The 17,473-nt window shown below is 39.9% G+C and overlaps 3 protein-coding genes across 9 annotated transcripts in view; 2 read left to right on the forward strand and 1 right to left on the reverse strand.

Moving 5' to 3' along the window:
• The first annotated feature begins 183 nt into the window (after positions 1 to 183).
• On the forward strand, positions 184 to 2,595 carry higd2a (HIG1 hypoxia inducible domain family, member 2A). Its single transcript, XM_030396650.1, has 2 exons — positions 184 to 434; positions 1,634 to 2,595. Exons 1-2 carry the CDS (start codon positions 257 to 259, stop codon positions 1,798 to 1,800), a joined length of 345 nt encoding a protein of 114 aa, XP_030252510.1. The 5' UTR covers positions 184 to 256; the 3' UTR covers positions 1,801 to 2,595.
• cltb (clathrin, light chain B) lies at positions 2,371 to 7,564 on the reverse strand. Of its 4 annotated transcripts, XM_030396645.1 has the most exons (7): positions 7,086 to 7,564; positions 6,382 to 6,428; positions 6,047 to 6,164; positions 5,698 to 5,809; positions 5,271 to 5,291; positions 4,795 to 4,848; positions 2,371 to 4,407 (listed from the first exon to the last, which is right to left on the reverse strand). In XM_030396645.1, exons 1-7 carry the CDS (start codon positions 7,246 to 7,248, stop codon positions 4,236 to 4,238), a joined length of 687 nt encoding a protein of 228 aa, XP_030252505.1. In that variant the 5' UTR covers positions 7,249 to 7,564; the 3' UTR covers positions 2,371 to 4,235. The 4 variants fall into 4 exon arrangements, with proteins under 4 accessions (XP_030252505.1, XP_030252508.1, XP_030252506.1 ...); XM_030396648.1 differs by lacking the exon at positions 4,795 to 4,848; XM_030396646.1 differs by lacking the exon at positions 5,271 to 5,291 and having other exon boundaries at positions 7,086 to 7,563.
• Positions 7,565 to 9,541: 1,977 nt separating this feature from the next.
• pdlim7 (PDZ and LIM domain 7) overlaps positions 9,542 to 17,473 on the forward strand; it is a 36,565-nt gene continuing 28,633 nt past the window's right edge. For 2 of the 4 annotated variants that reach the window (XM_030395373.1, XM_030395374.1), the window contains exons 1-2: positions 9,542 to 9,750; positions 12,121 to 12,219. In XM_030395373.1, the coding sequence (XP_030251233.1) occupies positions 9,733 to 9,750; positions 12,121 to 12,219 (117 nt within the window). In that variant the 5' untranslated portion in view covers positions 9,542 to 9,732. The other 2 variants (XM_030395375.1, XM_030395377.1) reach the window with 2 other exon arrangements.

Genomic DNA, 17,473 nt, shown 5'->3' on the forward strand with positions numbered 1-17,473 from the left:
ACACTGTGTATAGAGCACTGCACTTGAATTAATACTGACATTTATTTAATTCCTCTTAGTGTATATCATATGCACAATACATACACATCTAGAAGCCAGGAGGGGGCACGATAGCATTAATCCCCTTTAAAAAACAAAAACAAAAACAAAAAAACTCTTATTATATATTATAACTCTTATTTTGAAGTCGGGGGGCAAAGTGTAACCGGAAGTGTAGTTCCCTGCTTCCTCATTGGCGCTTCAGTCCAAGGTAAGCATGGCGGCTGCGACAACACCAGTGGAACAGGCACCGAAGGCGTCTCCTGGACCTGTACCGTTCGACTTCTCTCAGCCGCCGGTCATTGAGGGCTTCAACCCTTCGCCGAGGGTCAAAGATGAGACGTTCAAAGAAAAATTCCTGAGAAAAACCAAGGAGAACCCATTCGTCCCTATAGGTGAGTTACACAAGCTGGAACAGTGCAGAGCCAAGTTACACAAGTGCAGGACGTTCTGTCTTCAGTGGTCCAATCACTTATATCTAATTCTGCGTTATCATCTAAGGCTCCACTGTGTGTATGGTGTTTGGAAATAGTCACAAAGTAAAGCTAAAATCAAAGAGTAATGTTATCGAGCCTAATGAGCAGCCTGTGTTGAACACTGTCAATAAGAGCTGACTTCAATTACGATAAAAGAAGTCGCCCATAACCAAACCTGAATTAAAGCTGCGCTATGTTTGTATGGACCCCGAGTCTGAAATAAAGTCTATCTATCTATCTATCTATCTATCTGTAGCTGGAAGTTTGACACTGTTTTGGTTTTAAACATGGTGCAGCTACTGCGCCCTTGGAAGTAACCCGATCACAATCATGTTCTTTCTTTAATTGATTAATTAGAGATGTCCATCTCTGTGACTGGGCTGCAACACTTCACAGTTTGAGGTGAAATTCCCATATTGATATTGGATACAGTTTGGGATTGCACTATTTGTTAATAGTCTCAGAACAGCTGACAGTGAAGCCCGATGGACATGTTGCGTTTCTCAGTGGTACTTTGTGTTCTTTAAGCTTCACAAACAATTCATTGTACTGATATTTCAAAAATCTCATCAGAGATTAGCTAAACTATTTGCATGACTAGGTGGACACTACTTTGGGTTAAATCAGGTTTTTATCCCTCTGATTTGGGTGAATTTGTAATGTTTGGATTTAGTGTTAATTGTGACCTTGATAGCCCATCGGTGTCAGAACCAGTGCTTCAACTAACACTTATTCATATTGTCGATTTAATCTGTAGATCATTTTCTCAATCAATCAATTAGTTAAATTAGGTCAATAAAATATCAGATAGTGGTAAAAAATTTGGATCAGTGTGTTTACTAATACAATCCTCTAAAGTCTTGTTTTGCCCACAACCCAGAGATCTTCAGTTTAGGAACCAGAAAATATTCACAAAGAGAAGCACATATGAGAGAATTTGTTTTCTTAAAAATGACTTAACAGATTAATTGATTACCCAATAGTTTGCCATTAGTGTAATATTTAAAACTCACCGCAGCTCTAATACTACATATTACCTTTTTTTCCATTACAGTCAACCTCCTGTTCCCTGAGCAGTATTCTATTTGCTAAGTTCTGATTTTCCTTGTGTCCTCCAGGTTGTTTGGGAACAGCAGGAGCACTGATCTACGGTCTCCGTGCCTTCCATCAAGGGAAAACCAAACAGTCCCAGATGCTGATGCGGGGACGTATCTTCGCCCAGGGCTTTACTGTTTGTGCCCTTATCTTTGGAGTTTTCGCCACAGCTCTGAAACCCAAGCAATGAAGACGGACCACTCCCTATACCCTGCGACAGACCAGACTGACTTGGAAGCGGACTGATCTGTCTGAATGAATTGAATAATGTATCATGTACTCCATTGTTCAGATACCTCTGTAAAGGCCAGCACTATTTATTGTTGTTTGAAAACTGTGAATGGCTCACGGTGGTATATTTGAAAGTATAATCAGCTCCCAATCACACCAAGTAACCAGGCTGGATTTTACTTGTTATGTGCTACAATAATATTGAAGCAAAATGCTGATGAATATAAATTATATATTCCTTGTTTTTTCCTGTGGCTCACGTTTCAAATGTTCCCATGTGTTGCCACAGAAATGTTTCACATAACACCTACATGTTTTCTGATATAAATTTTAAGTTGAACCTGATGTCTTGTTTGTGTATTTGAGACAAAGAATCACGCTCACAACTGTATTCGGGGGGACGCCTACTCCTTCTACAACCTTTATTTAACAGTCATTTAAAAAAAAAAAAAGAAAAAGTGGGGAAATTAATCGTGAACACAGTTTTCATATTAACGGCCAGGGTGAGCAGATCTAAATAGGAAGAAGCTTTAAATCAAAACACAGGCCCAGTCTCATTTTCCCCCATGAACACCCAACAGACTTACAATTTCATGTTGAAACCCATGGATAGGAGGTCTCCAGATGTTGTATTAAGAATGTAACAGGACTTTGTGAAACTGTTTTACTTGTGCAGAGGCATTCAGATGGCAAGTACAGCGACTCCCATGGAAACAAATTAAAATCATGCCTGTACAGGCCTTGTCAACATGTACATGGGTGTTTTGGCCTTTTGTACACACATCGTGTTGTAGGTCACTGAAAATAGGCCTTTTGGAAAACTATGGCCAGAGTAAAGATATTTGAGACCTTTGACTGTTTACATCTGGATGGGAAGATGGAATACAGAGCATGCTCCTGTGCACCTGGAAACCAACACTGAAACACTGACATTGTGGGTAAATCCCTCGCACACTTTCACAGTAGCACACAGCCTTCAGTAATGTGCGTCCGAGTGTATGCAAGGATGGATGATGGTACTGGGTCACATAAAATGATATCTTCTCACATATGAACTGGACAAACTGGGGTTTAAAGGTGCAATATGTAAGGATTTTATCAACAAAATGTGAAATATCAGTTGTGACATTACGTCAAAGATGTCTGTGTGTTGTGTTGCAGAGGTAGGGCATCTATTGCAGGACAGCATGCTATCAGCTGGCTTGCAGCCACTTTGTACCATGAACAACAACTTTAACACTTCCCCCGATGCTCTGGGCAGGATCAGATATATTACTGCTAGCTGCACGGCTAACTGATCTTACCAGCTAACAGCAGCTTACAGTTGGTAGCAGATAGCGGTTCCTCTGCTGATATCCAGATCCCTATTTTTTTGAATGGTATGAATTCAAGAAGTGGTCAATTCTTACATATTGCCCCTTTAACTGATTATCTCCAGGGCATTTCGATGGACGAGGACAAACCACTTCAGGTGATCACACTCCGCTGTTTTTATTTTCCCCTTCCCTTTTAACATTCACTTTTTGTTCAGTATTCATAATGTCCAAATAGGCAACATGTGAAACAATGTGCAGACATTGCTATTGAAATTGACACCTTGCTGATTGTTGTTTAAAAAATCTTAAACATATTGGTGTAACACAAAAAGTGGCGCATAAAATGTCTGCTGAGAAAAATCCGTGAAATGAGAAAAATGACACGAGCCATTAATCGTGCGAAAATTTAGCTGATAACCGAGATCTTTGGTTGTGATTTGTATTTTCTTTTTTTTTCTTTTTAAACTGAGCCTAATTGAAGAGGAAATCCATCTGGCTGAATACTCAAGTAAGAGCTACATCAAAAAGGCCACAAGCTTAGGCATTTGAAAGAGAAAATATGACAGCTACATTAAATATGGTAATTAGGGATATCATACATCAAATGTGAACAAAAACTGTGTTCATAAATCTACATTGATGAGAGGCATAAGTGGTTACAATCTAATATGCAACAGTGCTTAATAAGTAAGTGTTTGACATCAACCAAAATGCAAATTTATAAAACAACTATAAATTGTGCATTCAAAATATTGGCAGAGGCATGCAGTAAAGATGACCCAGTAACAATTTAAAAGTTAAAGGGGAAGGAAAATGTTTTTAATTTACAGTAACAATATTTTCTTATGTGTAGCAGTGATAAAACTGACCTTCTCAAGGGTGTTGTAACAATAGAGTAGTCCTTCATCTTCTCACAAGATAGCGGGTTTAAGTATATTAATTCAATATAATAGGCATCAAGGAAGTTTCCAAAGGTTATAAACATACCAGGAATTTTATGGAAAAGGGCATAAAAACTCTTAAAGATGCAATGTGAGATTAAAACTGAAGAGGCAAATATTCTCCCTGTGACCTTCCTCTAGCGAACGAGGGGCGTCTGTTTGAGGGAGATGAGGACGGAGCGCATTCGAGAAACATCCTTTGCCTGTTTGTTGGTTTTCGGATTGAAGTCACAGAGGCGGGCTACCCTCTCCCATTCGGTTCCTGGGCTGTCGCCATCGGTCTCTGCCAGGAAGGCCTCCTCCGATGCTCTACAGGTGGGAGGGAGACCAGAGAAAGACATGAATGAATGAGCTGCAATATTAGAGGGATCTCAGAACGGTTTCCATCACAGCGAACCCGTCTGACCAGAAAATGACGCTCAACCACTAAGTTCAATAACATTATGAATAGCACCTGTGCATAAGATACACAATAACTTCATGCATTTCTTCATACCAATCATACACTTTTGTTGGAGACCTGTTTATATGTTTTTTACAGTCTTTAGGGGACAATCAAATAAAAATGCGGGGAATACCAAATTAGGCCTTCAAAGACAAAAACTAGTGTTGGCATGCGACAAGATGAAAATCAACTAGTGGTAACTCAGGGGGTAGTTCATACAACATTAAAAAGCGTAAGAATTCTAAACCTACACAAAGCCTATAACATCAGAGTTGGGCTGTTTGTAGAAAGCCTTGTCAGCAATCCTAGTACGCAGGCAAGGCCAAGAAAGCAGGAAAAAAGAAGGAGAAAGGAGAACAGTGTCAAACAACAAGCAGAGAATTGTTAGCGTCTGCATCAGAAGCATTACACAAGCGACTGAGAAACAGTTCTAACGAGGGGGTGGAACAAGGTTTTTAATCTGCGCAAACTATCTGTGCCACTGTTGCCAATGATCATGCTTGTTTCGGTGCTAGGCTGCAGGGTGGATGAGAAAATCTGTGACATTTGCTCTCTGCTGTTTGCATTCCTCCTAGCTAGCCAGCTTCCTGTTTTGTTTTCCAGACATTCTCCACAGACTCACAGCTGTAGACTAACATCTCATTAGAGGATTGTCTCTCAGTGCTTGCACAGACACAGAGGAAGAAAACTGGCCAAAAAGACTAGAGCCACAGATGCAAAGTGATACCGTGCCAGACTTGGACAGAGTCTGTTGGAAAGTGTGAGAGAAGAACGGGGTTAGCTCGGTCAAGAAAAGGAAAGGCTGCCATATTTTCGTGAGCACATACTGACTTTCACCAAGCTAAAATTACTATCTTTAAGTAGTGGGGAACAAATTTGATAAGCAACACTACTGATGCTCTAATATTTGATCCGTTGGTACGGTAAGTCCAACACAAACGCTATGACTTTCAACATATCTCATAAAAACATTCAGTTTATAAAAAAATCGGCATGTAATGTGAATAATCAAATATTGAATAATTCCTACTGAGAAAAATTACAACATCCGAGCACAATGAGTTCAGTGTAGTGATTATAGCACCTGTCACATCACGACAATTAACCAACTGTTACTTCACTGCCTGTTAACAGGAGATATGTCAGACCCTAACCTGTTGTTGGCCTTGTTCTTCTCCATCTGCTCGCTCTGGTGTACGTGCCAGTCCTCCAGCTCCTTTTTGGCTTTCTCTCTCCACTCTGCCTCTGCTGCCTCCGATGCTGAGTCTTGTTGGGGTGCAACGGCAGACACCGACGGCGGGGAGAAAGGTAGAAGAAAAGAACTGATATATTATTAGGTCTACGCGTGCCAAAATTAGATGTGCAACGTCATGCGTCCTAAAAGGTTAACCATAAAAGATGCATCGCGATATGACAACATCATGGTGACTCATCGCAGCTGCAGAGTAGGAAGTGCATCACACAAGAGTGATTCATTCCCCAGTTGAGGACATCTTTGCTCACCTAATGCCTCAAGGCGTGTCTTCTGCTCCTCCCTCCACTTGCGTAGACTCTCCGGCTCTTGCCTCTGAATGTCCACCTGGGCGATGGCTGCATAGTTGTCTGTTGGGCCATTGGACTCCTTTTAAGAGGACAGTTAAATATTTACTCAGTTATAAACTGCTGATCAAAACACTGGGTGGAGTATAGAGGCATAACATCATTACATTCATGATTGCCAATAAAAACATAGAGATAAAGTACACGAAATGATTTGATGATGTTCAGCATAAAACTCAAACAGATATAATTCCTGAATATATCAAATACTGTATAAGTGACAGGCCATGGAGACTCACCTGGAACATGTCCCCATTCACCGTGGCTGGCTCCTCTCCGAAAGCGTCTAACATTATTAAGAGAAATCAAAGTTTAATGTTATTTAAAAAAAATAGGCTTCTTGGAGTTTTCCAGTCTGCTATCCTTCCTCCCCACCTGGATTTACGTGTGTTCGCCTCTTCCATAGTGTCTCTTTGTTATCATGCTAACGAAACCTTACAGATGTCAGAAATGCAGCAGCACCTGTTCTGCCACTGACGTTGTTAGTTAGCAGGACAGGTTTATCCGGTGCAAGTGTCTACAGTTAACATAACTATCATTTAGCTCAATTACTGCTATATAACTTTGCCAACGTTTATTTACTTGCTTTGGTCTCAGAACGTTATTAAATTCTACTTGGTTTGACTTCTCTAAATTTACGCCTGCTTTATGAACTGTTATTAACGTCTACTAACGAAGGTACGTTGTCTGTGTTCAAACAAACGCACCACCATCAGCCAGCTAACTACGCCGAGAAGCTAACACTACATTATTTAAAAAGTGAACGAGTGAATAAGAATCATAAATTGACTAAATGACTGTAACAGCTAGTGATGCTCCTAACATTTAGGGAGGTGGTTTATTGCTCGATAACTACTACCAGCACAGTCCAAGTACCGGTACGCACATTAGCTAGCTTCAGTTAGCTCGTTGCTAACATTAGCTAGCTCAGTGTCAAACTTGCCATAGTTGACCGGCTCCGGCTCGGACGACTGCTGGTCGTCCGCTCCTTCCAGCGCCCCGAAGCCTTCGCCGTCGTTCTCTATCCCCGCTATCTCGCTCTCCTGTTGGGCCAGGAAAGCGGCAGCTGGGTCCTCTTCGGTCGGGTGTGCTCCGTTGTCAGCCATCTTTCACAAAAAGTGTTTACAAGTTTAACTAAGCTTGGTAGGTTCAGCTAGCTAATGTTACAAGCATCAAAACGAGGCCACCAGCTCAACAACGCTGATATAAACAACACAGATAATTCACCCGGATATCAGCTGTTCTGAGTGGGCCACTGAGAGCGACAATGGAAAAAAAAAAGAAATCACTCGTGATGTGTCGTTAATAAACAATCTAAGCTTCACTTAATGGCCTCACTGATGATTCATGATTTCTTCACTTGTTCAGCCACTGTGATGATGAAGCAGGGCAGCACCCTGAGGGTACCAGTCCTCCTTTTGTTACCGTTTGTCTCCATCTGCTGCCCATCTGCTGCATGTCTGCACTCTGAAGCTGATCTGGAGTCAGACTAGAGTCATCTCAAAAAGAATGAAACTTCTTCTTCTTCTTCTTCTTAATAATAATAATAATAATAATAATAATAATAACACATTTCATACACAAAATGCAACGCAGGCCATTTACATTTTTTTTTATATTTGCTTGAAATAGATATAATTTTCCTGTTATTATTTGATGGAGCAGAAAGACATAAGCCTATATGCCAACGTTGTAATCAAAATTAAAGTACAGTTTTAATGGTAGATTTAATGATTTACAAATAGAGGGCAAGCAGTGCATTACATACTTTTATCTGTTGGTCAGCAGTATTGAAGAAGTATTCAGATCCTTTAATTAAATATGAGTGTAGCAATAACAGTGTAAACAAAACTCTGCAACAAATGAAAGTAAAAACAGTGAAATTGTTCTGTGTAATTTAACAGCAAAACCTTGCTATCAAAAGTAAATATACTTATGTAGGAAGGCCGCTTGTAAAGTAAGTCACACTCTCCAAATGTTTTTTTAATTAATTTTTTACAGCTTGTCAACCTTAAACCTTAAATATTATTCCATATGATGAATGTAATATTAATACCCAGCATTTGTGCCATTAAGCTGGTGGAGGTGGAGATATTTTGTGTTATTTATTATGTACTCAAAGTAACAGCAACTATAGCTGTCAGATAAATGTAACAGATTAAGAAATATAAATATACAGTATAATATATATAGAGAGAGAGACATCAAAAATGAACAAAGTAAAACTAGCACTATGTAGTTTTGGGGAAATAGATTTGAATCAGAAGAAAAACTGACTGATTTTTTTTTTTTTAAACAAATTAAATAAACAGTCTCTCTTTGTTTTCATGACTGAATAAACAAACTGACTTTAAAGGACAAAACACAATTAGATAGTGTTTTACTTTGTTTATATGTGGCAGAACCTGTCACATTTCTAGCTTCAAACAGTGTTTTGGGGACATTATTTTCCTCTGAGAGCAGCTTGTTTATTCACTTATTGAAAAGATAAATATTTCTGAGTTTGTATTATTACCTCATTAATACTGTTCATATTAAAATTCCAGAGTTTGATTTTCTTCTCCAAAAACTAAGAAGTGCTACTTTAAGGTCAGTTTGTTTATGTCATTATTCATTCAACCCTGAGAGAGTTTGTTTAGTTAGTCAAAAAAATAATCAGTCCATTAAGATATTATTCTTATGATTTAAAATTTTCTAGCGTAAAACTACATAGTGCACCTTTAAGTACAGTACTTGAGTAATCTTACTAAGTAACATTCCATCACTGAATACAGTATACACTTGTCTGCACTAGGTATTCTACTTTTATATATTTACTTAACTCAGTATTTTTTCCAGGTTGTAGTACTGTTACTTAAGTAAAGGATCTTACTTACACTTTACACTTTAAATCATTATTGAATAAAACTGCACTTCATTCTCTTGCACCTTTTGTTCCACTTACCTTAAACTCCACGATACCTCAGTATTTATTATTAATTTTACAACTACTTAAGCATTTTATTGTAAATAGTACTTTTTAAATTATTGTATACAGTTCTTTATTGTTTCTTATTCTTTCTATATCTGCCCTTGTATTTTGATTTGTACTTGAATCTACATGCTGCTATGATGACCTAATTTTCCCTCAGGAATTAATAAAGCTATCTATCTATCTATCTATCTATCATCCTCCACCAACAGTATAAACATCTGATGTGTGCCGGTTTGTGTTGTGCAGTGGGGCGTTTGAGTGTTGTTAAAAAAAAAAAACAAAAAAAACAGAAACCAAAACAACACTTCAAGCAGTTGTTAAAGTGTGATTAAAGTCCTGGTGGTGTCACGGCTGAGCTCGTCTGAACATAAAGCCCGGCCTCTCCTCCTCTCCTCCTGGTTTTTACAGCCGGATCAGCCCCCCATGTGACTTCTGACGTTTCGAGTCGAGTCCTGCTAAAAGAGAAATGTGAGGGAATGATCCTCTGCTCACCAAAGTGATCCACGGTGGCTTCCTGACGTCCGCTTCAAGGAAGTCCGAAAAAGTTAGCCTGCTGCTTACCGACTGACTTTTTCCTTTTTTTTTTTTTTTTTTTGGTATAACGACTTGAGACGTGATGTCTGGCGGACAGGAGGTAAACTTTTATCCACCGCTTTGTGTGGCATGTGTTGTAACTTTTTCTCTGCTGTGTTGTTGCTCCTCATTGTGCAAGTTTATGGTTTCTGGCTAGCTGCTGCCGCTCTGTCAGCTCGTAGCTCTGCACTCTACTATTGTCCAGAGTCTCTTCCTGCTACCTTCTTGCTGTAAATGTTGGGGGAGTTTATTGCACTGCAGTCGAGCCCTTTAATTACAGGTTGCAAATTATTGTCTTTGCACACTTTTAAATCAATTAAAAGTAAAGCCACGTAAGCTCGTAATTGCGTAGCCCTGTTAGCCAAAAAGCGTGTAATTCAGTTGTGTTTTGAAGATGGTCGCATTGTAGAGGTACAAGCTCCTATAGGAATAATATTAGTGACACCATGGGCGATTATAAATAGCCATACCATAAACAGGAACGACGTCACTTAAGTGCCACAGACATTACTGACATACTTATTGTCTCAGGTTGAGGAGCCCTCCACTGGCCCTGGTGCTATTTCATTAAATTAAATGTAATCCACTGTGTTATTGCACACAAAAAAGAGAAAGAAACTAACAATTTGCAGTGTGCTGCTATCTTAAGTCAGATCTAACCCCCATTACCTGTTGCTGTTAGGACTTGTTATTTCCCATTTACTGTCTCAATCAGTCTGCCTCATAATTGATTTTCTTTGCTCCTGGGTGTTTTTTTTGTCTTTATATATGAGGAGAAAAAGTGGCAGGAAAACTAATCCCAAGTTTGTGTTAATTGAGATTGTTTTATGTGATCTGGATGCCTGCACACAAATATGAAGATGGAGACAAATAATAATAATAATAATTCCGTAAGGATTTGCATTAAATTGGCGGCTTTGCAGTTTTTTATTGGTTGGGGATGCTTAGGGTGTGATGCTGTCTCCGTCTCAGCTTTTCTGTATACGTGAGCTCCTCTGTTGCTTAAAAAATTATAATTGCTAGGTTTGCTTGTTCTGTGCCCTTCAAGAGGAATGTAGGATTCCATAAGCTTTACTTCAGCGGTGGCTGTCTGCCGCCTCTCAACTACACTTAAAAAAAAAAAAAGAAAAAGGGAAAAATCAGATGACGTTTATGTGGAAAGGCTTTTGCCAGAATATAAGGGTCGTTGACGTTACCTCTCTCCGTCCTCCTCTACCCCCCTCTCTCTCCCTCTGGCTGTGACTCATGTGGGTGTTGGGCTGAAATAGTTTGGTGTAGTTTTACATTCCTTATATAGCCTCTGAGGAGTGAGGAGAGGCTGGGGCTCGCCTGTGTCACACACACACACACACACACACACACACACACACACACACACAGTGTCGGGGGGTAGGGTTTGCCAACAGAGTGAGAATCTGCTTGCCCTAGCGCACTGACTTCTCTAGCTTTCACCCAGGTTTGGGCTATCGGCCGGCCCTTGAGGACAAGGTAGGTTTGCATGGTGGCATCCTGGGTAGCCATAGCTGTGTGTCATTAAGTGCGATTACACCTGGTGGCCTCTGAGAGGACGGGCTCTGTTAGGGGTGCAGGTACAGAGGTCAGTGGTACAGCCCGTAACTCGCGGGCAAGAGCAAATGACATGGGCTCAAGTTACCTTCGGTTCTTAAAATTACCTGGTTATCTGGTGACTTGCCATCAAGTGTCAGTAATTAGATTGGTGAAAAAAAATCTCAAGGAAATTGAATGCTGTGGGCCAGTGTTTTCGTCGCAGTTCACGTCAATGATTAAATTATTATCTGAATACAGTGAGTCGACTTTACTCGCTCTGAAAGGAAGACTGACTGAAAGAATGTCACTGCTGTTCTTGTGGATTGTACAGTTATGATGCTGATGATTTTTGTGGTACTCGTTTGCATTGTAGTGTATTTTTGTTACACTCTGAATTTGGCCTTAAGGAATCAAAATCTTTTAGCTCATGTAGGAGTGAGTTTATCCACGGTATTGAATTGTATATTTCACACTTGCATCAAATTGAATTTCTGTCAGGACACACCATTTTGTGTAATATAGTATATAATAACCCGTAACCCATTAGTTGTTTAGTATTATGTACCGTGGTACCATGAAACCAAGATATTTTCTGTGATGGTTATCGCCCCGTGTACCCTGTAAGAATGTTGTGTGCCAGTGGTCTTGTAAGTTAATAACATTTATTAATGATACATGGCTATCCCTAAAACAGAATTTTTGAAAAAACAGGTTATACAATACACTTTGAAAGAAAACAATTTCACTGTCAATTTCTATACGGAACATGTGTGTTTGTGTAGGAAACGACTGCCGACCTCCAGCAGCTCGTCTGCTTGGATGAAGCAGATCGAAAACTTGTTCTGGACTTCCTTGAATAATTTCCTCCTTTTCTCTCCTCAAGGCTATGAACGTATACTCAGTAAACCTCAGCGGCCCAGCGCCTTGGGGCTTCAGGCTGCAGGGAGGCAAGGACTTCAGCATGCCCCTCACCGTGTCAAGGGTAAGAAACTGTTTGTTATTGGAGTCCACTTTTGTAACTCTCTGCATCTGTCATCACTGAGGTGTTTCTAAAGTTCTTCCAAGCCTCTATGTAAAAAAACCCTTGACCTATTTACAAGAGTCTGTTGGTATTCACTAGTCATAATCTTCACGCCTTCATTTTCATATCAGTCACAGTTTTTATGGTGTGTACCAACCCTCATCCACCCATTGTCCTTTCATTATTAGCATCAATTTGGCACAAGAACATGCTGCCTTTTGTGTCGCAGTGCTTTTTAACTCTCCATTTTAGGTCACTAACTCTTCACTGGATGAATTTTCAAATACTCTATAAACTGCTGTCGCTATTCAAGAGAGCAGCAACCACTTTTCCAGGCCTTATAAGTGCAGTGCAGTGCTGCTTTGCCTGACAAACACACAGACTCTCCCGTGCAGCCACACGCGCATGCGTACACGTAAAATCATTCCAACATTGCTGGCAGCTACGGCACGCACAGATCAAGTATTCTTTCACACACTCGCTCCCCATTGACTTTGTTATATTGCTACCTTAGAGGCTGGCCCGATCTATAAATGTTAGACGAGATTTACATTTATTAAATCTTTAATTCTCCTCAAAATGTGCGGTTTCCTTTTTTAGAGATAATTAGGAGGTAATAAGTAATTAAATGGGTCAGGCCTGAGCTTCACAAGGTTACCCCACATACAGTATTGTTTCAAACACTTTGTGGATTTGTGGTTTCTTTAAGTTGACAAGAAGTCGCAGTTGTAATAAAACATTACGATGAATGATGCACTGAGCGTACAGTGTGTTGTAAGTAGCATCGTGTGTGTGTGTGTGTGTGTGTGTCAGGCTGACGTCACCCTGTAGTGAGGGCAACAGTTATCATCAGCCTTGTCAGTACATGTCTTGTATCTGCTCTGTTCTCTGGGAGTCAGAAACACAATGTTCCCTTTGGATTTATGACAAGAAGCATTTTCTCCTACCCATAAAAGACCAAACGCATACTAAAACCCTTTTTGACAAAACACCGAAACAAAAAAGGGTTGACGATTTTTTGGTTTCAGTCTAGACGGGCAAGGCACACTGTAGGGTGCGTGTCAGTGGGTGCGTCTGTAGCTGTCGTTGAATGATCTTGACTAATCAGCCCGAGCACGAGGCGGGTTTTTCTGCAATCCGGGTACATTACACATGTTGATTCTTTTCCTGGCTGACAGAAAAATGGCTTTTATTTTCTGTGATGCAAAGCCTTTCCTCACTGCCAGTCTCTCTTTATACATTTTGTTAGTCCAGGCAAAAACCGCTCCGATCAGAGCCGTCTGTCTTGTCAACAAGCCTGGATATTATTATAGATGAATAATTTCCTGTACGTCACACGCAAGCAAAGTTGTAGTTCACAAAAATAGATGTTCAAAAATGCCTTCAGAAGTGCCTCACAAAAAAATAAACGGCCGACTTCTGGTTTGTTTACATCTTGTTAGCACCGATGGGCTTTGTACTGGAAAGGGTTTTAAATAAATCAATAATAATGAATATAAATAAAAATGAGCTGTTATTGTTCGTGTTTTTAAGTTACTTCTGCTAATGGAAAAAGAACAAAGGCGTTATGGCCTAAAAATAATATCGCAATACGTAATATATATCTCGATATGTTGAAATCTCCCCAAAAGCAGTCCATAAATGTGAGGACTAGGTTACAAAAACCTTGATATTGATATTGCATCTATACTGTGGGGTTGACTACTGGTCCAAACTATTGAAATGAATAATTAGCAATAATGTGGATGTGATGACTGAGTGTGTGTAGACAAGTATTAAAAAGTACTTGCAGCCTGGTAAGTTCAGAAAATTGCACCACTTTACTGTAATGCAGACTTTAAAACCAGGAAAAGACAACACCTATGTCGAATCATGATATAACGATATCCAAAATCTGGGACGATATCATTTCGATATATTGCCTTACCCTACTCAGAATGTTCCTCTCTGGTATTTGGCGTATTTTTGTTGTAGACTCTGCTGAACCAGACTGCTGTTGTTTGTTTGTTTGTTTGAGCATTTGGAATGTTGGAGTTCTTGTATGTATGTATGTATGTATGTATGTATGTATGTATGTATGTATGTATGTATGTATGTATGTATGTATGTATGTATGGAGACACTTTGTTAAACAGAGGTCATCTGGACAGATTTTTTTTTTCTGAAAGAAGGGGTAAAGACATTTGTATGCATCAAGACAGGACCCTAACGACTGAAAAGTGGCTAAAATCTCAGCGGCCTGTTCTTGGAGTCAGCCGGGCCTCAGGGTCCAGGAGATATAAAGATCTGACAGGTTTTCCGCTCTTTACCTCTCAGGGACTGCTGGCTCTCCTCGCGGTTGTCATAAAAGGCCGGACAGTGAATCACACAGTCGCAGAGGTTGAAAACAACCCAACAAGGGGGTGTAAACCTCAATGATATACAGTATCCCTTAGTAACAGGGAGGAAAACATCAGGCCTGCCCTCAGTGGGCTTACGTCGGATGAATTTAGTGGGTGGTCTTTCTTTACTGGCTTGTAGCCGCAGAGATAAGTATCTCGGCTCAGACAGTCAGTGAAAAGCGATTACACAATGAAGAACATGTGGAGTGACAGGACAAAAGCCTCAGTAAAATGCTGCGAGGCAAAGAGATTGACGGTGATAACGCCTGAAAGATCGATGCTTTTAAGTGTTTTTTTTGTAAAGATTAGGTAACAATTAGTGTCGTCTGGACATGATTTATTTGAGTTGGTTTCACAGTGGCAGATTATGCTATTATCAATAACTTCATTTTCAATCATTTAGCCCGATTTGTTGCTGTTTCAGTAGGGAGTCTGATCATCTTTGTATTGATTTGGAAAGTTGTGGGTCTGTGGCTTGTTACCTTGTGTGTGTGTGTATGTGTGTGTGCGTTTGTATATAGGTTTCCCTGCTCCATGAATGTTCTTGTTTCCTTCCTCCTCTGTCTGTAAGCCAGGAAAGCTATGCTTTCTCAGCATTCCTGGGATTTTTTCTCGTATCCACCCTGTTGCTGCCAACAGACAATCCTCTTGTCTCCTCTCTGTGTCTAATATGTCCTCCACACTCACTTTAACTTGTGCATAAGATGAACTCCCCCAGTCTCGCTGGAATACTTTAACAGTGAGATCAGAGGAAAGCAGACCGGGCCAAGACAAACTGTTAAGTCACTAGGAAAGGAAAAATAACAGTTTGACCTTAGCATGATATGAGCACACCCATTTATCACCAAAAACATATGTACATAACTTTTAGTTGACTCTTTTTTATATCAATATTTCATTTTATTTTTCTTTCTTGTGTCAGTGTTAAAAACTTCTAGCCAGTGAAATCAGCACAGAGTTCTCTTGACCTTTCACCGCCCAACGAATGAAAAACAAAGGAGAAAGTAAAATAATGAGAAAGAGAAGGCCTCTCTCTGTTTTACTGAAATGTCATTATATCCGTTTCAGACTGACTCTGTGACACTGGGCACAGCTGCATGTGTCAGTAGACCCGGCTTCTTGACCCTCCTCCCAGCCTTGAAAGAACATAGGTTGGTTGCAGCTTGTCGCTGCTGCAGTGACATTTCTATTAGAGTTCAGACTTTAAATGTTATTGGCATTCAAGTGGTATTTAAATGGACACTCAGGGGATTTTATTATTGCACTTTTGCACTTGTTTGCCTGCATCAAGCTACAGAAACACTGGATCCTAAATTTCCCCCAATGCATCTCGATAACGTCTTACAGTATGGCCATTCTCTACGTCTTTTTAGATTTCAAACCTCCAGTCTGACATGCAGGATTTCTCTTATTTATTTGCCATCTCTAAACCTAAAGTTAAGATAACCTAGATGACATCATCAGATGACATCATCAGGGTTATTATCATCTGGTTATTCTCAGAACTCTTCAAAAGCCACCGGAGACATTATGCAAATGTTTTCACAGATTGAGTAGGAAGATCTGCACCAAATGTCTTGTTTGTTTGTGTGTTTGTTTTACGTTCAAAGCTTCAATTGAGATATTCAAATGATGTCTCATGTCTGTTGTCATGTGATCAACCAAAAAAAGTCTTCAATTTGAATCAGCAGTTTCGTCAGCACAAATATACGTTCTTGTTCATACATGCACATACTTTTTTATGAAACGTTACACAGCGTCATATATCTAATGAAGCAAGCTATTTCATTGTTTATGTGAATTTTGAAGTAGTTATTGGAAATGTCTCCGGAATCTAATTCAGATAGTATAAAATGAATAATTGTTGTTGAGCCAATCTTTATCTGCAAATAATATCTTGATTTTTTTGAGTGTCAATGCTATGGATGAAGCTTCCAACTATTCTGTGGCTACGATCAGTGTTTGTTCTAAACAACATCTTGACTAGATCGTTAAAAGCTGAAACTTAACTTTATGTAATACTCATGTCATGATATTTTATGGCGGTCTTGCAGTAATGTCTCTGGAACTGCAGTTGTTGTCTCAAGTCTCTGTGAATAGTGAAGGATTATCACCTGACAGCCCTCTCATATTAATGGGTCAAACGTGGGTTAAACGTCCAGTAGACCAGTGGTTCCCAACCTTTTTTCCTTGAAGCCCCCCTTGCCTGTGTCGAAGACAAGCCAGGCCCCCCCCAACCCCAGCCCGCATACACTGAAAGAATAAAGTGATTAATTACAAACTTTTATTTGCAAAAATAAACAATAGTTGTAGGTTTTTGCTCTTATTCTCCTTGTTTTACAATGTATATAGATACATTTCTTCCTTTTTTGTGTCATCAGGTGTATCACACACAAACACACACATAGTTTACCTACCTACCTGCCTACCTCATAGGGGTGTTGGTGATAAATAGCTTAATGAATTTAAATGTGGACCAAAGATACATTCAATTTGGATTATAAAGACTTTTGATTATCCAGTTGGGTGTGGTATTGGGATTTTATACATTTAATGTGCACAAATATAATTTTGGTAACCTCACAACCTCAGAGCAGACAAAGTTGTGCGCCCCCCTTGCGATCTCTGGCGCCCGCCTAGGGGGGGCCCGGACCCCAGGTTGGGAACCACTGCAGTAGACCACACCGGCATCTCCTCCCATGAAAGCTGACCTATGGAAATCTTAAGCGTCAGTTGACTAGTTTGATACAGCCTCCAAAAACAGCCTTCTGTGTCTTTAGCCCTTTCCACCCAGCCCATGTTTTTCCTTGAATTTCTGTAAGCCTCCGTGACCT

Source organism: Sparus aurata, chromosome 18, assembly GCF_900880675.1.
Source record: "Sparus aurata chromosome 18, fSpaAur1.1, whole genome shotgun sequence".
Classification (NCBI taxonomy): domain Eukaryota; kingdom Metazoa; phylum Chordata; class Actinopteri; order Spariformes; family Sparidae; genus Sparus; species Sparus aurata.

Bases quoted from the DNA above. Each gene is read 5' to 3' on its own strand.
- higd2a (XM_030396650.1), top strand. From the start codon at position 257: ATGGCGGCTGCGACAACACCAGTGGAACAGGCACCGAAGGCGTCTCCT. The intron at 435-1,633 runs GTGAGTTACACA...TGTGTCCTCCAG, and splicing joins GAACCCATTCGTCCCTATAG to GTTGTTTGGGAACAGCAGGA.
- cltb (XM_030396645.1), bottom strand. From the start codon at position 7,248: ATGGCTGACAACGGAGCACACCCGACCGAAGAGGACCCAGCTGCCGCT. The intron at 5,292-5,697 runs GTTAGGGTCTGA...ACTTTCCAACAG, and splicing joins AAGAACAAGGCCAACAACAG to ACTCTGTCCAAGTCTGGCAC. The intron at 4,849-5,270 runs GTATCACTTTGC...CCTGCGTACTAG, and splicing joins CTCTGTCCAAGTCTGGCACG to GATTGCTGACAAGGCTTTCT.